The following is a 25,868-nucleotide window of genomic DNA, read 5'->3' on the forward strand; positions in this document are numbered from 1 at the left end:
AGTCAGAAGTATACTCTTTCGAAAAACCAGCATGAGTATATAACACAATGTGTGAGAACTGGGCAATTGTTAACCTTCTCTCCTATTTCTTGTTGGAACAGGAAGATTTTTAGTGAATACATCAAGCATCTTAAAAGCTAACAACAGCTTAGCAGGTTAAATGTGAAATAGGTTTATCAGATCAGTGTAGTGCTCTTCTTGTAATTATGTTTTTACAGCCTGGTTAGGGGACGGTATTGGAGAAGAGCTTGTGATGTCAGAGTGGGAAGGGCTTAGAAGCAGGGATGAGGGCTAATCAAGATAAGTTCAATTTGTATTTAAAGTAAAGTCAGCGTTAGTTAAGGCAGTTTTTGACATGTTAATCTTGATGTGTTTTAAAGGCTGCCAATCGCGTTACTGAAGCAGCTTGAAATGAAGACTTATAGAGAAAGCACACACTCTTGGATGTTCATGGTGTCTTCGTTTTACCCAAAACTAAGGTCTTCACAATAGATGTAAGTATACATGAAATAAAAATCAAGTGTGCTAGTTTTCAATGTAAATGGTGATGCAATATCAGGCAGGCAATACCAAGAGGTGTATGATTTTTCTGATTTTGATAGGAAGTACTTATCTCATGTTAGAAACAAGGCAGCTTTTCATTAAGAGCAGCACTGGACTGCAGAGAGTAAAGTTAGGAATAGGCAGAGGTGATACAGGAAAAGCAAAGTATGTGATTAACTATGTTCTGATTTTTCAGCAGATGTACTCTTACAGGTAAAGAATCCAGCATATTCTGGAGCAAATATTTTAATTTTTATGACATAAATGTGACCATTTTAGAAACATTTAAAGATCTATGAAGGATTTTACTTTGGGAAAGCTTGTCATTACATAGTATTTTTCTAGAAGACTTTTAATACAGATGAGTTGTTTAATGTCTATGCACAAATATTTCATTGGCTTGTAACTGGTTGTTAATACACACAGCTTAATCTTTCTGCTAATTATCTTTTCAAAGTACAACAGAAAACCTTCAATATTTACAGATACTTCTTGGGTGGTGGATTTCCTGAAACAGCGTGCAATCAGAATTAATTGAGGCTGTCATCACACAGATATATCTGACTGGTTCAGTCTGATGTAGATTTACCTAACCAAAATTTTGCTGGTGTGCTTAGCCACTGTAATAAACCCCAGTGCTGGCAGCTTTGTGGGACACCAATGCACGCAGTGTGGTATATTTTGTAAAACTATTGTCATACCGTGATGAGGGTTCCTTACATCTTGTTATTATCTGAATATGTGGGTGGAATCAACTGTAGACTGACAAAGGCTTGGGCACTATTATATTGCCTTCAGAGCTAAAATGTCAAGTTCCTCAGCTACAGGATATGTGAATTTCCATGTCTCCCTGGTGCCCCAGAGATACGGAAATAGAGAGAGAGGTGAGCAATCCTAACTCAAGTAGGTCTGATCCTTCAAACTGGAGGTGAAAATGTTCAGTCTGTTCTAAGAGTGATGAGATGCCGATTTCCAAGACTGTTTACAGGATCAGGTGTGCAATTTCACATGTTAATCTCAGGGGGAAGAAGTTTGTATTAAAACTTGTGACTTCATATATGAGTTTGGAAAATAAGAGTGGGTTTAGTATCTCACATCTGTGCCATATTTTAACATACCTGCAAATATTTTTTAAGATGAATGTGTAATGTCTTTTGCTTTGTAATAAAGAAAGCTAACCTGAAATTATTAATGATAAAACCCCTCACCATCTGGTTTTACTTTAGCGGCATAAGACACAGAGGATTTTGAGAAGTCCAAGGGATACTGCCGCAACATTTAACATCCTTACTGAAGAGGGTAAGCACTGAGGATTCACTACATATTTTCTAGATTCAAACTCTTAGCCAGTGAAGTTAAAGAGTTGTTAAATCAAAATAGTTTTAGGTAGCCCTCCTAAAACCTGTTCCTCTTTCCACTACCTGGTTTATTTTGGCACTGGGAGTGCTGTCATTTGCACTAGTATTTCATGTTAAAGTGACACATGAATCTCACTAAAATTCAACTGCATTTTTCATCTGCAAATACGAGCTTTGCTCTCCAATTGCCAGAGCGCTTTCCATCCCAAGAATTGTATCTCCAGTATTTGAGAAGACCAACAAACTTTTTTAAGCTTTAAAATAAAAAAATACTAAAAAGTTAAAAATACAGAGTTTAGTTTTCCTTTTACTGATTCCACTTAGGCTACATTTTGCAATCTTTGTACTTCTAGAAGAATCAAAGATAAGAGGATAACATTTCCAATGTCAGCCATAATTATGAAATAAATCCACAAGGAAAACAAATTACATCATGCTTTTCTCTCTCTGTATATAACCAATATAACAGAGACCCATCCCTTGTAAACAGCTTCTCCATGCACCAGTTTGCCAGGACACAGTGGTGTACAATGTTATACACAGGTATGTATGCATGCACACACTTTCTCTGCTACAAGCACTATTTTCATTAGGGTTTGCTTAGTTATTTTACTCAGTTTTTGAAAAGGCACAGTTAAAGCATTCACTGTGATCTCAGCTGGAGTCTTTGGATGCTGCCACAAATATGAATGAATAGTATTAGCAGTGTGGTTCTGCAGAAACCAGTCCTGGGTGCCTGAGACCAAGAACTGCTAAGCACAGTTCCCACCTCAGCTGCTTACTGTCCTGTATCTATATGTCTCCAATGCCATATCAAATGGCAGGACTGCTACTTTTTCCTTCACCATCTGTCTGTTTCACCTCTTGCTGTGCATTTGTGCTCAGCACAATGCAGCTCCACCTTTGGTTATACACTGACTGTTGCCTTAGTGGCACACAGGCATAACAGCTTCCCCTTCCCCCAGCCATTCCAGTGGGAACAAGAGAAATTATTATGAACCTAATTTTATTCCTGAAGGTTTGACTTGATTTCTTCTTGAGGCCAGTCTGTTTAAAAAAACACAAGTGACTTGCTGCTTGCCATCTTACCAATTAACTAGCTCAGAAATGGTGAAACATCCATGTCTTCATGTCAGTGTAAAGGCACGCAATGCAAATGCGACTGGCTGACACACACAGTATAAATATAGTTATTTTCCTTTCCTTAAGGAACATATCGTTCTCAATCCAGTTTTAGGATTACACTCTAATCTCAGTCTCTGAGCAGTCTGTGCCCACGTATCTAGGATTAGAATTTAGCCCTACAGCCTCTCCTGTGGTACCTTACCCCAATTAAGAAGACATATTTCATTCCCTCCTTATGACATAATGTTGGTATTACTGCCTTCTTGCTTTCCAAAGTCATTTATTTTGCTGACTGTGGGTTCTTGAATAAGTACAATATCTAGCTCTATGACTCTTAGCACAGATTTAGGCCAAACCCCTTTAATACTACACTTAATAACATTAGATTATTCATAATATTGGAATATTTATTGAATTTTTAAAACAGCATCTCATTTCTCAGGTAATCAGGAGAGGTTTTCTAAAAAGGGAGCCAATGGAAATGAAAATGAGACGATGTACGAGTTTATTTACATAGTTCACTCATAAGCATGTATACATGTTTGTATTAAATATTTAATTGATTTCTCTGACACAGATTTAACTGAACATTTTCAACAATACTCAGCTTCTCTCAAAGAGTCTGTGGAGCCACTACAAAGGTATGCTAAAGATTGCTTTTAAAAAAGGCTAATTCTGTGTGTTTGATGTAAATAAAAGTATTAGCTAATGAAATCTTAATGTATTTAACTAAAAAAAAAAACCAAAACCAAAACAACAAAAAAACCTCAAAAAAAGTCTTCCAAGTCTGTATTATACACAGGACTATACTATATTTTGCCAATGAAATTAATAATGTAGGTATACAGACTGTAGATGCAGACATTTTGAAACCACATATAGCATGATTAGATTTGCAAATGCTTCTGGTTCATGAAGTTCGTGTCTTGTCCTTTCTCATCTAATAAATTGAGACAGAATTAGTACTGGGTGAGTGGTTCTGCCTGCTGCCAAGTAGGGTTTGCTAAGGGTAAGACTCTAAAGGTAGAGATTAACTTGTCTTCATCCCTGTAATGTGCTGTACAGCCAGGATTTGTGCAATAGGATCAGAGAAGAGCCATATATGAATGTAACACTAGACAGCTGGTGTGTATGAATTTATATGAAGCCTGATGCCAGATTTTGAGCTACTCACAAATCCCAGCTAATATATGTATCAGAAGTGTACTTTCCCTGTTCCCTCAGAGATTTTTTTTTTTTGCTGATATTGGTTTCTAATATACTAGTTATGAAAATAATATGAACCTTAAGCACCCTAAATTTCACCTGCAAGTCAGAACCCCAGCTAAGTGACCAAAAAGGGTGGTTTTCCAAATGGAGTAACATAGATCCATCAAGTTCAGTATCTCCTGACACAGGGTGACATACAAGTCTGTATATTAGCTTATTAAGCTAACTATTTATCCTACCTGATCAATTCAACACTTCCCTGAACAGAAGACTCAGGGAAATAAGTAATTTAATACAGATAACCAACATACAACATGTGTCCTTCAAGTTAAATTTAAACTATACTGATATTTTGCCATTCAGCTTACAAAAGCAGACTAGAATTCTAGTGGAAACAGCATCTCAACATTTTTACCACAAATACCAGAGTTATTTTTATGTATCTGAGAAGAAATCCAGCATAAGTGAGATAGGATTGACTGGCATATAAATGAAAAAAACAGAATGATGTCACAAAGCAATTCAGTGAAAACCTCATTAAGGAATCAAACCTTCCTTCTGGCTCGCAAGGGTTCAAAAAACTGGGTCAGTGGAAGCAGTAAGCTACAGCTTTAGTGGAAGAAGACACCAGTGAACTTCCACGATGTATTGTTCCATGATTTGTTCAATACTTTATCTTCCCTGTGTCAAACTAAAAGAGCACCTAGACTACTTTCGTAAAGATAAGTTGCTTACATGATGCATGTTGCCTGAGGTGATGCTCTGTGAATCTTGGTCACCTAATGGACAATAATTTGTCAATAAATATGGCTCAGCTTCAGGGGATGCTGCCGTATTCAGTACACTACATTAAGTGAAAATGCCAGCATTTAAAATAAAACCCCGCTTTTTGAAAGAAAAATTTTAAGACGGTTTTTAAATAGTTGCCCCTTCAGCTATAAAAAGAGGCTATGTGAGAGACTACCTATCAACAGACAGTATAGCATGACATCCAACACAAAATCCAGACTTGGTTTGGGAACTGCATGAAGTATACAGTGATGCTGGTGCCACTGGTTTCTAACTGCAGTTACTGCTGCTTGGTTAGCAGCAGTATCTATTGATAGATACCTGCCAGAACAGGTAGTGTATAAAAGATCCCACGTGGAGGTTGTGGTTTTGGGTCAGAATAGATAGGTCTTTTCCCACAAGGTTTTCCATGATTCTATACTTTAAAGTTGTATCAAATAATTTGACTCACAGGTGTGATTTCAGGGTGGACTGTAGAAGTTCTAAGTAGGCCTAATAAAGACGAGTATCTTTTACTTGTGTGTCTTTTTCCCTCACACAGGGACAGCTTCCCCAGAATAAAGTGCATTCACAACTGTGATTAAACAGGGGATTGAAGCATTCTAGCAGTTTCTAAAAAGCAAAAGTGGTACAGCTTGTCAGGCATCTGACAGACAAAATTTTGTTAGTGTTAATACAGCCTTTCAAATTATTATTATTACTATTATTATTTATTTATATTATAATTTACTAGAATAAAATGGCTAAAACCTGGGTTTTTTTTTTCCTCATAATGTCTATCTGGACCTCTGCCGGTTGCTTTGCACCTTAATATTCTGTAGTCAGGAGCACCAGGAAAGACGAGGCTGTAAGGTGGTTAGCATGAAGTTTTTAAATTGTAGCTTTGCTTTCCAAAGGATTTAATACACAGCCAAACCACCTAAATGGCTCAGTGGACCAATATGGTAGGTCAAGTACTATCATCCCAATTGCTATCTATTTTTTGAGCTGCTGTAAAGTTTAGTTCAGCACTAAATCGCTTTAGTACTGAGCTTTAAAATGCTTTAGCAGCTCAGAAGCACTTTGGCAGCTCAAATGCTCTTCATGAAGCACCCAGCATCCTAAACCGCTTTAAGTCTAAAGCATCCTAAAAAAAAAAAGCAAATGGAAACACACCCAGCAGCACATGTTCAGGTACATATGTCAAGAACAAAGTACACAGTGCTGTTCTTGGACTTGACGGGCGCATCTGCTTCCAGGAAGACCTGAATCTTGGTCAACATATAATCTAGCACTTACAAATGTAAAGAATTTTTTATTTTGAGGGAACACCAGTAATGTGGTCCAAGTATAGCCTTTGCTCTCAGTCAGAACAGCTGAAATTACTAACTTGTCTGCCTTTTGAAAAACTCATTTTGAGACTGAGAGCAAATAGCCACACCATACCAAGGAAATGGCAAATTCCTGAAGCATGTGAATTAGACTGATAGCTTTCCCATAAAATATTTAGTAACTCATCCATAGGTCAAAGGCAATAAAAGGAGATATAATGATTATTCTAATCTATAAATGGCTTGGGTAACAAAATGCAGGACTTGGCTTACATCACATTTTGGATAATAAACAGTTTTTAAAGTTCAGGTCTGTTTTGGAGAAGGACTGGCTGTTAAAAAGGAAATCCTCGTTATTCCTGCTTACTATTTCTAAGGAACTTCTGCATACTAGGCAGCTGGTTGAAAGGCAAACAAACTGCTTGGCAATTGAATCTGTCTTGTACTCATAACAGTGTTAACATCTCAAGCTGTGTTTAATCTTATTGGTACTTGTACAATACCACTGACTCTTCAGTAGTCACATACATACAACTGGTGCCACAGCTGGATTTTATCAGCCAAAGCCATTAATCAAGGCATTGAATTAGTAAGCCTAGAAGCAGGACAGGATAGTGTAAAAAATAAATATGTTTTGGCCTGAAAAGTAAGCAAGTTTGGCATAAATGTGAAAATACATAAGAAAGACCTGAGCAAAAGGTAGTCAGAGCTCTCAGGGAGGGCTGGCATTTTACTGCAATAGTGCCATCATGACATGCTAAAGACAGGCTAGGCAAGTAAACCATGAAAAGCCAAACCATCCAAAGCTCTGGGTGATTTTAGCCTTTTGTGCTTCAGAGATCACATCTTTGTGGAGTAATTATTAAACGTGAATTCACCAGTTGTCAGCACTCAGCTGAAATGGAAGGTAGATGCTATCAGGGAATTTGTCAGTGGCTTTGGTAGTGTCTGGACTTCTCTTAGCATTCCTAAGGTGTCCCTCACTTATCTATACCATATGCCAGATGAATTTATGAGCTGTAACTCCCTACCTGCAAGATGAGAACACTTAAGCATTACATCTTCCTTGTTTCAGAAGACAGAATTCATTTCATTAGATCTACTGTGGGAGAAAATTCACTCCCTTAATTTCAATTTAATTTGAAGGAAAAAAAAATATAAAATTAATCAATCATTTGCTGTGCAAATCCAATTTGAAAGCAATGTACAGATGCCTATTACCTTTACAGCTAGCCTGCTCCCTCTGCCAACCCCCTCAAAGCATCCTTCACAGGATAGCTTTTTAACATCCAGGCTGAGTGTTACAGGACTTACTTCCTCTATCTGCAGAAATAATCCTGCTGTAGGTCAAAATCCCGAGTAGGGTGGTTATACTGTGGTTATTCATTACCCTGGTATCAGGATCATTTGTAATCTAGTCACCTTCCTCTCTGGACAAACTTAGAATCCACCTTAATGATAGCATAGCTATTCAGTTCTGCATCTGTAGTGTATTAATTTTTAGTCTAGATTTCTACTCTTCATCTGGCTTTATTTACCTGTACAAATATGGATAATTAATCTGAGCCTACCAGTCTTAAGGGGCTGATGTCATTTAGAACAGCTTATTTCTACCATTTCTTTCCAGCTGTTTCATTTAGTTTATAGTAGATAGGGATACCAAGTATCACAATTCCTAAATTAAAACTGAAGATACCTGCCTTCCTAAGTGTAATACCTGCCACTGTTCTCAGGGCTGCTGGGATACACCAGGGGCTGCAGGCAAAACTCTGTCTTACTCATGTCCTTTTGAGCAGCTGGTATTTCACAACATCCTGACTTTTCTTACATAGTAAGACTCAAGGACACTGAACAACTCAGCATAAATAAGGGCAACATTTGCATTGTCCCAAAAATAGAAAGTTTCTATATGGTATCCATACAATCCACAAGCATTAAAGGGTACAGCTGTGACTGGTAGGACTGCCTGCTCCTCTGAGAAATAACTTACATAATCTGTTCTGTTTCTTACATTTTCTAATGTTTTATTCTTTTCTTTGGACCTGCTGATTCAGTTCTCTACAACAGAAAAGCTGCTGCTGTCTCCTTGCAGAATGACTCCACGAGATCACATGAGAAAAATGTCTATCTTGGGAGAACAAGGAACACTAGAAGAAAAGCACTTATACCGGTTAGCAAGTGGCATGGCGGCAGGAGGTAGGCAGGAAGAAACCTCGCTGCACACTGGTTTATAGGATTGCTAATATCTGTACAATGCACAAGAAACAGCCAGCAACAAGTTTAATGCCTTTAAAAGGTATTTCAAATTTCTCTTAGGAGTAACTGGAGAAACATTTCTCTTAAAGGTAATTAAAAGCTAACATGGGGGATTCTTGGCATTCAGAATTTGATCATGTGATGCTAAGCATCTGGAAGAGGAGTCAAGGTCACACAGGAACTCAGAAACAAAAGCCATAGCTGGATGTTATGATGCTCTTGGTCACCACTGTGGGCTCCTTTTTCTTAGAGATGCTGAACAAGGCAGGTTCCAGCTAATAATTTTTTTCTAAAACTGTTTTAGAAACGAAAACTCTCCAGCAGGGAAATTAACATTCATGGCTATTCTCTTCTGTATCATATCATTAATGAATTGTTAATTGTAAATTGTCCTTTTGAACACTTGGCTGCGCACATCCTGTTATTTTTACTGCAGCTTGATTGTATAAATATACATTAGTTAAACAAAGTGGTTACAATGGCAGTGGAAACATAGGTTTTTAGTTGCTGTTATTTAAAAAAAGAGTGTGATTTGCTAACTCGCACTAAAATGCTTGAGGAAACACCCGTATTTTTTCAAGTACAGTTATACTGCAGACAGAATCACTTTCACTACACTGACAACAGAACGGTATGTGCTTTCTGTCAGAACTGCGGCAGCGACAGGAGATGCTCATGCGCAACCAGCTGATGGCGGTAAACCCTCAGCTGATGGGTGCAGGGCAGCCGAGAATGCAGGCGATTCCCTCCCAGTTTGAGCCTCGGCTCGTTGACAGGTACTTTGCAACATTTCCCTATTGTAATACTGCAGTTAAAGAATAACCGTGCTGCATCTGAGTATATAAACATGCTAGATTATTCTTAACTAAACCATCTCCATTGTGTATCTGAATGCATTTGGTTTTTTTCCTCTCAGAGATCTGTTACCTTCAGCTGAAATGATGGCATCGGCTGACCCAAGACAAATCCATATAGCATCCCACCTCGGGCCCACGGTCCCACAGCATGCAAACATGCCAAACATACTGTCCAACCGGGTTTACCCACCCCCAGGTAACGAAGCATTGTCTGCACCCTGAAAAGCGATAGCCTGTAAATGAGAAAGCAAACTCCACCTACTGTTTTTTCAGAGGTTTGTTGGTAGTGTCAATAACAGTTTGTTTTCTTTGGGAAAAACAGTCTCACTGAGAAGAGGCAGTCTGCCTACCAGAGATTCTAAACTGTGCCAGTTTAAGTCTAAACACATCCATTTTAACTTTTGTTAAATGCACTGTTTTCAAAAGCATTTGCACATTTTTGTTCTCCCATTTTCTTTTTGTATTTTCCAAGCATTCTCACACTCAAACAGAACACTGTCACTAAATAAATTAGTCCAATCAACACTTTTTTTTTGCTACATTTAACTCTTGCTCATGAATGAGCATTAGCTGCTTTAAGACTACCTTACTTTAATCATATTGTAACATGGCATTTTACTCGTGTAGGGCAACTACAGGTCCTTTTAATAAAGGCTCAAAATTACAGGGCACAGCTCTAAGGGAAAGACTGATACCACAGTGTGGCAACACAATGGTGGCACATATGTTGTGCATAAATTTATGTATCACTTTATACAAAGGTGAACCTTACTATCTTAAGATTCCTTCTTTGAGATAAGGGAATAAACTCTCAATGCCACATAGATCCATAAACAAGAAATTCAGGCTTCAGCTTCCCCCCCCCCCATACTGTGAATCTCAAATAAGAGATTCCCTCAAGAGGAAGTATAATGTAAAATTACATGGCACCTAGACTGAAAACAGTTTTGAAGAGCAGGTTTGCTAAACTGTTGCTTATTATTTTCTGAGTAGCTAATGTACTTCAAAGACATAAGGCACCAAATAAAGTCACCCTGCTGTCCTCTTTCCTTCATGGATAATGGCAAGTAACTACAGGTCTGATCCTGCAGACAGCTGATGCTGGACTATGTGTTTTTACTACATATTCCAAAGCAATGAACACAAATAGAACTTAGCCTGAAGTCATATCAGCTTCCTAGTGAAGCACACAGTTAAGAGTCTCGGTATTGCTTTGGGATTTGTGCATTTGCTTTAAGAAACAAATGAATTTTACAGATTTCTTTTTTTCTTCTCTTCCCTTTAAGGATATAGCTTTCTGCAACCAGAATCCATGGAAGCTGTGGCCAGGAGACAGGAACTGGTTCAAAAGCAAAATATTGCCAGGTAATCAATAGTAAACTTTGTTTTGAGGTACATGCCAGGATTAGGGCAGCAAAGGCAGGTGGAAATTGTTATTTCACAGACTTTTTGTGTTTTTTTTTATTTACAGTGATTGAGATACTTTTTCCAAGTCACCCAGGGAAGCAGAGGAACCTTGATTACCTCTTAACATATGAAGCTACTTAACTTTTTGCTTGCCCCCATTCTGCTTTTAGCCTTAAAATTATATAGGAAACAAACCCCCCAGCTTAATTAAAGACACAAAGAAGACACAAAGAAGCTACGAACTTCAGCCCTAGTCCTCTAGGAACTCTGGATCCAAACAATCTGAAGTTACAAAAAGTCACAAAAAATTAAAACATCACAGCTGTGTGTGACAGCACACAACATTTTAAGCCTTTCCAGCTGGGCCCTTGGCATGATTAGCTATGTCTCCACCATACCAGGGTGGACAGCTTTCCAAGTTCAACCAGTCTGAATGTCAGGTTGACTATAAAGTCCAATTATTTGTACCAGTTTTGGGGTAATCAGTAACTGGCTAAGTAACCACCACTGCTGCCCTCACAGCCACACCATTTTCATAGCCAAACTCTAACCTCAACCACTCCTGCACTAGGCTTCAGCACAGGACTGAGTGGCAGTGCCCCTGACACACTAAGATCAAAGAACAGATAAATTCTCAGCAGGCATCTCCAGAGAATTGTGACAGAAGTGTTTTGAGATCTTCAGTCAGCAAAGCTCAGTTACTTTCAAGCACAAGATCTGCATCGATGATGCATTTCATACAGCTCTTGTCATATGGCAAAACCCTCAGAAACACAAGTAAAATAGCTAGCAGCAAGCATGGTCATCACATACACCCTCAGCCACATCAGAGCTAATCCTACCTCTTCAGGCTCTTCCTGCAGTCCACCAAACCCAAGAGAACCCAACAGAAAAAAGCTTAGCCTATATCCATAAGATAACCCTTAACCCCAGCCTTTTGTTGTCCTGACAACTGCATTAGCTTCATGCTGCTTTCTACTGCACACACTACTTTTACAGCTGCACTTGCTCCTCTCATGCTTTCTAGAAATCAGGTGTTGGCAAACAATCTGCTGTACTTGTGGCAGCTGTACTGCTGAGCACCTGGTCCCAAATCCTTGTTCTCCAAGGGACTCTGCCTCATACCGATGCTCAGTGATCCCCCATCTACCAGTCCTCAGAGAAGCAAACTATCTTATCTGGAGGAGTAGTCACGAATGTAAGGCTTTTTGCTGTTTATCTCCACCTCAAGAGCTGTGTGTAAGTAACAACAATTGGGCAAGATGTACAAGGACATGGTACATAGACAAAATACTTCCATTGCATCTCTGAAAGCAGAAAAATAATAATATGGAGGTTGTTGTAAAGATGAAAAGAGGGCAGAGAAAACCCCCCAAGTGTTATGGAGTGATCAACTAACTCCTTTTTGTCACAACAGTCTGAATAGATACCTTTTGACCCAACTATTTTCCTGACAATTTTACATTAATGAGAAGTCTCCTAAAAGTCAGATTCTCTCTGACCTATTACCCTCATTGCAGTTAAGAGTTACAGTAGGAGCTACAGCTTTCTGTTTGCTCACTAGGTTGGCTCCCGAGAAAGCTGATGACAGCAAAGGTTGGTACAACAGAGGCACATACTACTCCTTGTATTCTCCGTGTCCCACTGGTAAGCCCTCCTAACCACAATGCCAGGGGCAGGAAGCTGTCACAGGCCATGGAGCACTGGCTTTATCCACCAGAACGGAAAGCAGTTGAACACTTACCACCAGGACCTCACTCTTTCATGCTCTCAGAGCCATGCTCAGGTGCCATGCGCTATTGAGAGTTACTCAAAGAGATTTACATTAGCTTACTCTGAATGCATGCACAGGTTCCATAGATAATGTAATTCTAGTTCTTTATCACAGTATCACTGCTGTTTTGCAGTTTTCTGTACACTTTTGATTGGTAATGTAAATAACTTATTTTCTTTAGTCTTATGACCCTGGAGACAATTTTCCAAATCCCAATTGAGCATAATCACTGTAATAATGCCTGGATTGCCAATATACAAACTACTTTTTTTTTTTTGTCTGAACTATTACCTAGAGGCATCACATGGAAGATGTATTTTCTCTTCCTTTTAGTTTATGTATCTGTCAGCACAATAAATATAGCCAGGTTTGCATTCCATCTGCAGTTTGTGTTCTCTCACACATAGCGACATAGGGGAGAGAGAGAAGACAAGCAGTACTCTTGCCTATTCAATTATCTGAGTTTTAATCTGTTACTGTAAACAGAGGTGATGAAGGAACTGAGCTGCCCTAACTGCTTGTGCTCTGTGTGTCTCTTAGAATGGAAATGGAGATGAGTGCTATTTTTCAGCAAAAAGAAATGGAGAAAGCTCATCGGAAAGGACTACTGGGCCTGGAAGCACCTTTCCTTTACCATGGGATGCCAGCTAGTCCCATTGCTTTCCGTGGCAGGCACAGACTGCCTGAAGGCCATCTCCCCAGTGACCTATATGTTCATCGTACCACCCTTGATGAAATTCACGGCAACACTATGCTAATGGCAACCAGCCCATACCCTCCAGTCACCACTTTGCAAAGGGAGAGGGGACGTCGACCAGGGAGAAGAGCTGGAAATCACAAAACTGCAGAGTGTAGTGCCAATGGCACAAAGAACCAAGCTGATGACAAAACTACAGACCCTGCTGCAGCTGCAGTGGATGATGAGAAAGAAGACAAGAAAGAAGCAGAGGTGGAGACACCAAACAAACATGAACAAAACAAAACCCAGACTGAGCCATCTGCAGCTGCTAAAAACTGTAAAGAGTTTGAACAAAGCTTGAGAAAAAACTCTGCTACTCATGAAATTTCTACTGAAACCAACAGCTGCAACAATACAAATGAGAAAGAATCTAATAGCTCCTGTACTACTTTTGATGACAAGTTCATGTACCCTTCTGCAATCCCATTCTCAGCATTACCATATGGATTTCCAGTACCAAGCAATGCACTGCTACCCTCAGGTTTGTCAAGTGTGCAGAGTACAGTTAGGGTGGCATGCTGATATAATTTATTTTTATTGATTTGCTCTCTTATTTCCTCCCTCTGTTTTAAGCGAAGTTTTTGTATGATAGAGTCATAGCAACTGAATGTAGAGTTCATATGCAGCAAATAGGAATAACTTGGTAAATCCGAGTCAGCAAAGGTGGTCTTCCCTGCTGCTTGCTGGCACAATGGAGGTTTCAGTATTCTAGGTAGCAGTGCTTTTCCTTCCAGGATAATGCAGTTGCACAGCAAAAGTCACAAAGCAGCCTCCTAACTGTTTCAGTTCTCTGTGCCACACACTATATAGCTGCAGGATGTCATCCTGAGTTTATCTCAGTCCCTGGGACAACACACTTGCAACCCCTAAGCCATTAAATTAGCAGCACTTCAAGGTTCTCTGCAATTCTGTTTAGCATGTTACATTCTTTCTTCTTCTGGTAATCACGGAGAAATGTAGCAGCACAAAATATACTAATCATAATCCCTGTGTTTGTCAAACAGGACAAGGAATCCCTTAGAAATCACACTCATTTAGGAACAAATTTAGCTCCGAGATTTAGACCTTCCCAAGAACAGCATAAGACAGGGGCCTCTCAGCCACTACGTAAGAAACATTGTTTCTAAAGCTTTGCAGCTCTTGTTAAATACACCAGTGCCTTGCAAAACTCCGTATTACCTAAAATGACAACAGGCTGAGCTGTTTGTCCAGGATGATCTGCCAAAGACATACTGTATCACTGAAAAATATAGAATCATAGAATCATTTAGGTTGGTAAAGACCTTTAAGATCATTGAGTCCAACCATAAACCTCATACTGCCAAGCCCAACTCTATAAACTGTTATCTGTCTGTGACTACACACTGCAGTTAATTCATCAGGTTCTGGAGAAGTGTAAAAAAATTCTCACCTTAACAGTTGTTTCCTATTGATTTGCCAGCAAAGTTCCAGAAACATAACGTTTTTGTTCCCCCCTCAAAGGAGCACATGGCCTGATCCTGAATGGAGAAGACATTTCTTCAACTGAAGACATTCGCAAGTGGACTGTTGATGATGTTTACAACTTCATCATTAGCCTCCCTGGCTGTTCAGATTATGCCCAGGTGATTATAAACATTCATCTCATTTTCAGGTCTTTAGGAGCTTCTAGATTTAAAGGTCATCAAACAAATGTAAATGCTAGAGGTTAACTAGTTCTCACAGACTTACAAACATTAATAGTTTTCACTGTGCTTCAGCATATGAAGTTACTTCTTAAAGGGGAAACCAGTCCATGATCTGAGGTTATATGCACTTCTGCTGCACTTGGGAGTCATTGGTCATGACAGATACCAGGAGGACCAGCAGCAAACCAGTAGTATAAGAAAATATCTTAATTTTTTCACTCCACATGCCCTGCACAATTTTTATGCAGATTAAGGCAATTTTGCATTCTTGGATATTGGTATAACCCACCTACCACCCCTGCGTTCTTATAAGCATCATTCCATTTGAAAAATGAAATATCATTAGAAATGCAAGCACAGAGACTGAAATCTTGCATGTTCTAAAGCCTCAACAGGATCAACACTATTCTTTCATCAGTAATAGGCTGCTTACATAAAAACCCACAAAAAAAGAACAAACAAAACTAAGTAACACTGAAATATTACAAAGTTCTCACTTGCCAAGAACAAGTAGATAAACTACAGGCAAATGTGCTGATACCCACATGCCTGAACAAGACACCTCATGCTGCAGCTAGGAGATAAATACAAAGACAAAACAGTAAAATTATTATTTCCTCCTTTTATTGCCTGTGCCTCAGGAATAAGCATAAAAACTAACCAGTGAAGTCTGTTTTAGCACACCATGATGTGTTTTATCATTTCACAAGATATTTAAAGACCACGCTATTGATGGAGAAACCCTCCCACTGCTAACAGAGGAACATCTCCTGGATACAATGGGATTAAAACTTGGACCAGCATTAAAAATCCGCTCTCAGGTATGATCATTGAATGTGTGCCAAGGTGGCAGGTCACAGAGATGTGAGAGTCAGAAGCCAGCAGGAGGAAGCTCTTCCAAACTAAAACACTTTTTTTTTCTGACAAGGTAACCACCATATTAGAAGCAAAATCACTCCAGCATAGTGCTTTTGCTTCTCTGTGTGTTACAACAGCATGCAGGATCAGGGGAGGTTAGGACTGTGAGTTTGAGAGACACTTCAAGTAGAGTCAGGATACACCACCAGTGGACACTAGGCTGAGGTTTGAAATGGAAAAGATGTTTTTGATGAATTAATTCAGTTTCACTACATTTTCCCCTTCCCAGTTGGTAAGAAGTGCTCTGACACACACATGCTTTTGTTCCAACCTGACTTTTAAAATATAGCAAGTAGAGGTTTCTACAGCCCTTCTGGGAATATAATTGTACATGTTTCATGGACAGGCTGTCCCTCTGTGTTTAAAGTCTTCAGCTCTTAATTTCATCATCAACTCTCAGCGTGTTTCTCTTGTTGCCTGGTTCTTTTCTTTAATTCTTTGCTCACTCTCACTCTTCTCACTAAAACCAGCTTCTCCACTACTGGCTGGCAGTTTACCTCCCCTCTGTCCCACGGGTGCTACAGCACATAGGGAGCAAGAGAAGCTGGCTGCCAGGCCCAGCACACTGGGCCATTTCCAAGCTGAGTATTGCCAAGATTATCCTTCCACAAGAACCTGGGCCTAGAAAAACACAAAAGACGGAAAATGGAAGATTTTTTTTCCACTTTTGCTAACAACTAATAATCATTTGAGATGGGTTTGAGAGGGGATCTCCTGGATGTCCCTAGCATTGCTACACGAGTCAGCCTTGATGTTTAATGTTTTTAATGCTATCTCAAGAAACAATTGCTGCAATTGGTCTTTTTTTCTCTAAAGGTGTCTCAACGTTTGGGCAATGCGCTCTACATGATGAATCTTCCTCTGCCAGTGCCATTGCCACCTGCTTCAGGCAAACCCTCAGATCAGCCTCCTGACATAACCTCCCCTCTTCACTGTAACAGCACTGGAGATGCGCTGGATAGTCCAGGCTCTCAGGACCCAGAAACTTCACAAGCAGTGGAACAGATCATTTCAGAAAGCAGGGAAAATCCGTGCAGCACAGCTGGATCTCAGGCTGACTTCCAGATGATCACTTTCCAGAAAAGTTGAGCTAAGTCCAGGACATAACATTTTTTAATAGTACAGGAACCTCTAGTTACAAAGCATTTGAGAAGATAGCTACAGTGTGAAACCTCTGTGTGATGGGGGCCGAATAAAATAAACTGCAAGTGCAGCATGAGGAAGTGTGGTATCTGAAAGGCATCACAAAAATGCAACTACATACTGGTGCAATTACTTTCAAGTGCAACACATTGGAAAGAAACCAGTACGGTTAACAAATACTTTTCATTTTTCATTGAAGTCCAGTGTCATCACTGAAATCTGTCAGAGATTCAGAGTGCGCTGTCTTACAGTGTGTTCCTGCAGGCTGCTAAGAAACTACAATGAAAAGTTACAGCTTCCACATATAGCTTGCTGCTGCTCCTGTTAAGCAAAATTTACACAGGAAATTTGTAAGGGATTCATTGGGAGAGTATGGAATTACCTGCAGAATATAGAGAAATAGACCCTAGACTCAGCAATTTGGGTTAATTCCATTGCTATTTGAGAACTAAGTCTAAGTGCCTGGGAAGGGTATAGACAGGAAACATGGATTAAACCCTGGACAAGGAAAAAACAGGTGTTAACAAATTTTAATTATTCTGAGGCATTCTTATCACTGAGGTTTCAACTTGCTGTGACTGCACCACTGAGATGAGTTTAGAAAGAAGCATCAGCAGACTCCACCATGAAGACCAGTAACTGTGACAGTAATGTTCCTGCAGGCAGCAGGCTCAAAGTCACACATTTCCACCCCCAACCACTGCCACAGCTCACCTTTCCCCTCTGCTCACATCAGCAAGCCACGGAAAACTCTTCACTTGGTGGCACACTCAAGTGCTCTTCATTTTGGAAGAGGCCATCAATTTTAGCCTGAAAGCTCCCTCTTCTCTGCAAAAATATGGTTTCTCCTCATGTCTGGCTAGTGATTCATTACCTCATAGCAAACAAGAACACAAAATAGAGTTTTTAGCTAGGAATAAATCCCCAGCATTTTATCGTGATTCCTGTGTGAATTATCTTGGTTCCCTCTTTAGGGGCTTGGTCATACAGTGGTCTTCCACTTAGGTTTTGGAAGTCATTATACTTCCACTCTTCTCCTTTCAAGAACACTTCTTTACTCCAAAGGATATACAAATAGTTCTGATAAAATTAAGTTCTGTAAATTGAGGGTTGATGATAGGCTGTGCTTCTGCTGTATATTGCTACTTTAGATTCTCTCCCCTTAGTTTAGTTTGTGTGGCCTCAAGCACTTAAAAACCAAGAGGTACTCTGCTGTTTAGACGGGGAGTGTGTAAGCATACAAGGAGGTAGAGTACTCTCATATTTTAGACTGTGAGCACGTGTTCTTTTTCTTTAGCCTGAGATAAATGATTTTATGTCTTTGATATATTTGTGCACTAGATAATGTGTGATTAGATCCTTGCAACAGCAACTTAAGATGCTCATTTTAGCATACTGTCCAAACCTTGCAGCCTTCAGAGGAAGGGCAAACATCTGTTGCACTCCTTTTCTGAACTAGCAAAGTCTGTAAAAAGAGTAGAGCCTAATTCTGCCTTTACTGAAAACTGCCCCTGGACACCAGTTATGACAGTTTTGGACTCTGTACATCTATCTCCACATACTGTTACTGGGGGTTAAGTTTAAGGGTTAACTGATGTAATCCAGGAAGACCCAGTGCAAAAATGTGGGATGCTGTGCAGCAAAATATTCTGAAGTTGTAGACAGACACCGAAGTAATCCCTTCCTAAGTGAAGTGCTGACCTTTACATCTGTGATCTGGTGAAATATGAGAGTTTTCCCAAGAATCTGGATTATGTTTTATGCCTCATCTGTGGGTATTTGTCATATAAAGAACTACTTACTGAATACTCAGCAGTCTTCAAAATCAGCAAAATTATAACCTGAAGCTGGAAGTCTTCAATATAAATCCATAAGATTTTCTAAAAGAAGTACAACAGCAATATTAATCCTGGACTATCAGGATTGCTGTTCACTTCAGTTTGCTGTTCACTTTGTCTCAATTAAATTCAGCAAGTATTAACCTCAGTTCTCTTCATTAACTTTTCTACATCTTTTCATGGCTTTAAAACTTAGTGAGGCAGCTTGGAGAGTTTTATGTTGAATTTGGTAATGTAAATATTTACTTTTCAGATTTTGGATGAAACACAAGTTTCACTGTAAAAACTCATATTCTGTTTGAAATGCTTTTACCTGCTATTTTAATACAGAACATCTTGGATTAATTGTACCAGAAAAAAATGTTTTTACAGTAGATTTAACTATTGTGGTTTTTTTAAATGTAGATCGTCCATATACCATGAGGGGAAAAGAATGTATTTTTATATAGTACAATTGTTTGTTAAAATGTAAAAAAAAAATAAAAATAAAATAAATACGGACAGCTTTCTGTTTAGCTCTGAAACGATTTCTAACTTGCTTTTTTGTTTTGTACAATGGACAATCATGTTGACAATGCCATTTACCTAATTATACACAGTTAAAGAACTGGTTTTCAAATGGCATCCTACTTCCTCACTGGATGAAACTTTTGACTTAACCCACATGAGAACTTCACCCTAGAAGAGCATCTCTGATAGGTTCCCAGGTCAAATAGCCCACGAGATGTCGCTGCAAAGCTGAAAGATGTTACCCACTATCTCTCCAAATGCGAAAGGCAGCACACTTAAAGCACAGGTGGTCTGTTAAGACCAAGGATGAAGAAACTGAATTTGTTTTTCTAAAGTAACAGCAGAGGAGCTTTACCTGAAATTCCATATGCTAGGGAAGAAAGACTAAAATTTGGTTTTGAAGAATGTGACTACTTTTGAAAATGGCTCAGACATGAACAAAGCCAAAAGCAGAGAAAGCTGGGATACAAAATTTGCATGCTGGTACTACTTCTACAATTAAAAAACCCCAAACAAAACAACATGTCCTTTGCACATGCTGGGGTCTCCTTCCCAAAATGACAAACAGAATGAGTTCATAGCTTCCTGCACTGGGGGGGGTGTGTGCATGCCAAAATGCAGTGAGGCCAGGACCACATACAGCCATAGAGTGAAATAGGAAGGAAAGTGATTTATCTAAATGGACATAATCAATTCTATTTGTAATGATGGAAATGCCACTGGTAATTAATGTTTCCTCTCCTACAAACGCTTTACAGAGAGAAATAAAAAAAAGCTAAAAATTGAAATTGATATAGAATCAGAAGACAGACCCGTATTTTCAGATTTTAATACGTTTTCAGGAATTATGTTTATATGTAAACAACGAGGCCTTACTGATTCTCAGCAGCTACATGGTCTTTTTTGACTTTTAATGCTTACTCCAGCTGCAAAGGGGTGTAGCCAGCACACACAAGTACATAAGAGAGCTGGCAGAACCGCACTGCTTGATGACTTTCTGGTGCCTGTGACACCACTGCATTCAATTTTTCTACTATGCCACTAAAATCACAACAGGATGCAGATGATATATTTTAATATGTGTGGTACCATTAGAAATGTATCATTTGATGTCTATTGCTGTATTAGTCTGTAACAGTGATGCAGTTAATGAAGAAGAGAATGTTTTTTATGAGATGTTGTAGAAGTGCCTCATTTTGTCTGTATCCACATTAAACGTGTAGGCTCCTAGGGACAGGGACTTCCATTTCTTTTCTTTTTTTTTAATAGGGCCGAGGTTAAAGACAACATAAATAAAAAAATACAGCAAACATAAAAGAATGGTTCTGTACTATAACTAACAAAACTAGGAAAGTCCTGAAAAGGAAGAAACATCTTGTCCTTCCACAACCTGTGTTTCTGACCTCGTGATTGCTGCATACGATGATGATGTAGAGTACACATTCATACAAACCTAAACAGATAATTCTCCAGTCAGTTCCCCAGGTGAAAAATCTCTTAAAAAATGCTATAAATAGACAAGTTAGGCAGAATTCCTACCTGTCCAAGTCAGGCAGCCATTCTAATCAAGCATACAAATGCAAGAACCAGCAGCTTCAAATACCAAGGCGATGATATTTGAAACTGACTCATATCCATGCCACCAGCTGCTTTACAAAACTTAGCATTCTAAGACCTTATACAATTGTGAATCCTCCACGAAACAGTTTTCAGAATGTTAATTTATCCTTTGAGTGTGAAACTGAAAAAATAATCACCCCCCTCCAATTTTAAAAATCACTTTTCATATTTTAGACTCTCCAAATACCATAAATCAATGTTGATTGGGTATGCAGAGTTCTGAGTCACCTCCAACATTGGAAATACTACAGTAAAGCACCCAAAACTAGATACACCCCTTGTTTTGGTATCTTGCTCCTGGTAAAGGCATAATCAATGATGTCCTATCTAAGCCCTTTATCATTCACTGGAAAATAATAAGGCAGTTTTATAAGGCTGGGTGTTCATCAGGGTTCTGCTACCCGTGATGCTTGGTTTTGACTGAGCCATTCACACTAGAGTAAACAGCTATAGCTCTACTGCTCTATAGCTATCTATATGGCAATGATTCTATAGCAAGAGAAAACCTCACCTCTCCTTTTTTGTTTTGTTAGGGTTTGGTTTTGATTTGTTTTGTTTTTTTCATTTTTCTGGGGGGAGGTTACTTTCTGCCTTTGCAGTTGCAAAGCTCTTTCCTTTCTTCAGGAAGGCTTTGTTCCTACTATCACCTATACTGAGGCCACAAGAATTATTCTGTTGACTTGGCCTTTACATAGCCCTTTCCTTACTCCATTGCCAAGTGTACCTAAGTCTATATTCTTCCAGACAGACAATAGTTCTGCTACTACCCATGTGTTCTTCTTGAAACAACAATTTCCATGTTGGTGAGGATACAAAACCTTTTACTTAGACCATAGAAAAGAGACACCTATTGTCTGTGTTGCACAGAGAACAATATAGTATTTTTTCCTATAGTACAGGAAAGACATGAATAGATGTTTTGCTTTATCAAAATTTAAAAACATATAAACGTGGCATCTGTGTGTGTGAATTACTGCAATAAAAATCAACCAACCAAAATAGCACTGCCAAGAGAGCATCAAGCCAGCCTGGTTTTCTCATTACCTTTCAATTACAGGGTTCAAACAACTCTGTTAGAGGACTGCTGCTCAGTCTGGGACTCCAGCATTCATGGGACTCCAGCAGTTTGTAAACATGCATTGAAAGATGGTCTGTAAAGTAATCACTGGCTTCTGGTTGAATCTGTTAATTGGAGAGACGTAAACTCAAGAATCACATTTTTATATAACAAATATTTTTAACTCAAATACTTGTAGTCATAACAACAAATTTATGATTTTATAAAAAAGTAACTATTTGTTTTTCTTAATGCTCTATCCTTAAATATCACCATTTTTCTCTTCCCCTCCTGCCACTGCCAAAAAACAGAGATACAAGCAAGCAAGCCAGTCTTTTTAGCTTTTTTTTTTTTTTTACTTAAAACCTTAGCTGGCTCCTCTGAAAAATGCACAGATACATTTTCTATTTAACATTCTTATGTGTCCAGGTACATCCCCACCAACTCCATCATGGTCCCCTAGACCAGAAGTCTTTAGGAAGAATATATGCCACTCCACATCAGGAGAAGCATGTCCTTCTTAAGGTTCATCAGTTATTGCTAAAATGAAAGTATATTCTTGCAATGAACAAAGCTGGTATTTGAAATAGCTGCAATTAGTTACAGAAGGACCAGAATCGGGAGAAATTCACTCTTAGCTCAACTATGGGTTTTCTAAGTTATATGTATCAAATAATTCTGAGTTGTATAGAAATGAAAAGAACTTTCAAGAGTGGAAGCACTTAAGACACATCTTAGCAAAAGATAATTCTGGGGATTTGTCTAATGAACCCTTGTCACTCTGCTAAATTAAAAGCTAAGTGGCTAACTAAATATTTATAAGCTTCTGAGGTGGAAGTGACTCAGGATATGTCTACACTGGAGTGTGCTTCTGAATTATGACTCATGTATTTGTGGGTGGATTTTAGCTGAACCTGCCTTGAAAGTATGTGATGCTGTACGGCACAAGGCTCATACTATCATAGAATCATAGAATAGTTAGGGTTGGAAAGGGCCTTAAGATCATCTAGTTCAAACCCCCCTGCCATGGGCAGGGACACCTCACACTAAAACATCTTACCCAAGGCTTCGTCCAACCTGGCCTTGAACACTGCCAGGGATGGAGCATTCACAACCGCCCTGAGCATTCACAACCCCAGCATCCCTATAGGCCCCCTTCAGAGCCTTCTCTTCTCCAGGCTGAACTGCCCCAACTTTCTCAGCGTGTCTTCATACGGGAGGCGCTCCAGTCCCCTGATCATCCTCATGGCCCTCCTCCGGACTTGTTCCAACAGTTCCATGTCCTTTTCATGTTGAGGACATCAGAACTGCACACAATACTCCAGGTGAGGTCCCACAAGAGCAGAGTAGAGGGGCAGGATCACCTCCTTCGACCTGCTGGTCACGCTCCTTTTGATGCAGCCCAGGAGACAGCTGGCTTTCTGGGCTTAAGCGCACACTGCCTGCTCATGTTCATTTTCTCATCGACCAGCACCCCCAAGTCCTTCTCCACAGGGCTGCTCTGAATCTCTTCTCTGCCCAACCTGTAGCTGTGCCTGAGATTGCTCCGACCCAGGTGTAGGACCTTGCACTTGTCATGGTTAAACTTCATGAGGCTGGCATCAGCCCACCTCACAAGTGTATTGAGGAATATTCCTTATATTTTTAACCCATATTCAGTGCTGAAGCTGACCGGATGAAAAGGGTCGTCACTCCAGAGCCTACAGCATGCTACCATCGGTAGATGATCTAGGAAATAGCTCCTAGCATATTGCTGGGGAATTTGTCTGATTTCCTTGGATTCCTCTATGGAAGCTCTTTTCTTTCTTCCTGCCTGCTTGCCTGCCTTTCATCCTGCCTGTCAACAGGTAATTTTGACTTGTGTTCTCCCCTCTCCTCCCCCCAAAGTTTTAAGGATTAAACTTGGAGCCAGTGGGAAGCTTTCTGTAAATGAATGGTTTGTTTAGCAGAACAGACACTTGCTCAGACTTCCAGTGTCACTTCTATTCCTCTACTGCAGAATGCAGTGTGACTGTACAGAGAGTTTGTGACATGCTTGTCAGTAATTCAATTGCCAATGTGTATGTAGCCTTGCACTTCTGGTGCATATTCACACCCTCTTACGGATCCAGGATGACTGGCACTGAGCCCAAAACAATGAGATTACCAATAGCACAATAATTTGTCAGGAATAAGTGAATATAAGGCTGCAAGAAAACATGTACCAGAAAGAGCAGAACACCACCCAACTCGCTGTCCTGCCTCAGAGGCCAAGACAGGATACCTAAAGCAGAGTGTAAGAACAAAGCAGCCACTTCAGACTACTTCCAGGGACCTACCTCACAGACAACCAGAGATGATTTTATATTTAATAGCTCATGATGTATTTTTGTTCCATGAATGTATCCACCTGTGTTTTGTACTAAATATCCAGCATCCATACTGCTATATTAGATCACACATCTGGGGTAAAGAGGAGAGGGAGGAGCGAAAAGGGGATAATTAAATGCTGTCCGTTTGGCTTCAGTTGAAAAAGGAAACCACTCCACTTGCATGCAATATCCTTCACAACAGTAATGTAAGTGGTCATGATCCTGAAACCCTACTCTAATCAAAATGGCAGCAGGTACTTAAGGGGCTGACTTCCCTACATGGTTCTGAAATGCTTCTTTTTGCGGCCTGTCCTACAGTTGACACAGACACTGACCTTAAACGCAAGCCTTTTGAACCTTCACTTTCACTGGCTTTCTTGAGATTCAGCCACTTGCTTCTCTCTTGTTCTCCCGCCATACCAATGACTACAAACAAACCTGTCCCATGTAATATTCAGCCTTGATAGGCTCTGTGCTCCATAGTGGCACAAAGTTCACCGTTCATGCCTTGCACTGAAGAGCACATTCCCTGGTCCACTTTCCATCCCTTGGTCCTTTCTTACAGATCTGCTGGAAATGATCAGTTTGCTCCCTGTGCTGCACACCAATCTGGTGCTGCATGCCCAACTGTCCTGGGAAGAACTCATTCAAGTTACTGTTTCTTGAACTTCAGATGAATTAAAAGTTCTGTGGAAAAAAAAAAGAAAAAGAAAAAAAGAGATTAAGCAGAAATCCAAGGTGCTTTTCTGGCAACAAGCAGCTTGATCTACTGCAGTTAGATACTTTTAAAAAAGCAAAATTAAGAGCTAATCATTAAAGGTGGGTTTGAATCTGCAGTAGAGGCTAAGACATAGAAGGCATATGCAAAATAAGACCTTAAAAGAGCCTGAAAGTAGAGGTATGACAGATGATGATCTGCAATGAGACCCATCATGAAGCAGCTGCACTCTTCACAAGGAGGGCAGCAAGCAGATAACAGCATGGTTCTGAACAGCCTCTCCCATAGAGCAGGAGGCGTTTCACAGCTTCAGTTCAGTTTGTGCCTGTGCAGGGAGAGGAGAGGGCTTTGAGCTACACCATACTAAAACCCTCACTGCAGGCATTGTGTATTATTAGCAAGCTGTAAGTTACAGATGGCTAAAACGTCTTCCACAAAACAGCCCCGTTTCAGATGTGCTTTTATGTTACTGTAAGTACATGAAGTAACTGTTAAAACGATTGCTAACTTAAAAATGTATTTTTTGACTAAATGCAGCTTGCCTACCTTTTACAAGGCATTGTTTTATTGTAACCATAAAAACTTTAATTCCCTATACCCACAATCTTTTCTCTTGAATTACATTTTATAGTTTGTTCGCTCTGCAGCCTGTCAGCTTAATTTGTAACTTGTATAGATT

At 39.6% G+C, this 25,868-nt stretch overlaps 2 protein-coding genes across 3 annotated transcripts in view; one reads left to right on the forward strand and one right to left on the reverse strand.

Moving 5' to 3' along the window:
- The window catches only part of LRRC31 (leucine rich repeat containing 31), a 49,513-nt gene that overhangs the window by 22,992 nt on the left and 653 nt on the right, over nt 1–25,868 (reverse strand). The window contains 2 exon segments of the mRNA XM_062603435.1: nt 22,108–22,245; nt 24,807–25,158. The gene's annotated coding sequence lies outside the window, so the exon portion shown is untranslated.
- SAMD7 (sterile alpha motif domain containing 7) lies at nt 338–17,134 on the forward strand. Of its 2 annotated transcripts, XM_062603437.1 has the most exons (9): nt 338–494; nt 8,427–8,530; nt 9,240–9,366; nt 9,507–9,643; nt 10,734–10,812; nt 13,169–13,848; nt 14,850–14,971; nt 15,745–15,855; nt 16,769–17,134. In XM_062603437.1, the coding sequence occupies exons 2-9, from the start codon at nt 8,428–8,430 to the stop codon at nt 17,039–17,041; spliced, it is 1,632 nt and encodes a 543-aa protein (XP_062459421.1). In that variant the 5' UTR covers nt 338–494; nt 8,427; the 3' UTR covers nt 17,042–17,134. The 2 variants fall into 2 exon arrangements, with proteins under 2 accessions (XP_062459421.1, XP_062459422.1); XM_062603438.1 differs by lacking the exon at nt 338–494 and having other exon boundaries at nt 8,299–8,530.

The sequence above is a fragment of the Pezoporus occidentalis genome, unplaced genomic scaffold (genome assembly GCF_034315485.1).
Source record: "Pezoporus occidentalis ecotype Australia unplaced genomic scaffold, CSIRO_AGI_Poc_V1 ctg8, whole genome shotgun sequence".
Classification (NCBI taxonomy): Eukaryota; Metazoa; Chordata; class Aves; order Psittaciformes; family Psittacidae; genus Pezoporus; species Pezoporus occidentalis.

What these genes read in the sequence shown, in the direction of transcription:
- SAMD7 (XM_062603437.1), top strand. Translation starts at nt 8,428, where the DNA reads ATGACTCCACGAGATCACATGAGAAAAATGTCTATCTTGGGAGAACAA. An exon ending in CAAAAGCAAAATATTGCCAG is followed by an intron (nt 10,813 to 13,168) that starts GTAATCAATAGT and finishes TGTGTCTCTTAG; the next exon opens with AATGGAAATGGAGATGAGTG. An exon ending in CATTAAAAATCCGCTCTCAG is followed by an intron (nt 15,856 to 16,768) that starts GTATGATCATTG and finishes TTTTCTCTAAAG; the next exon opens with GTGTCTCAACGTTTGGGCAA.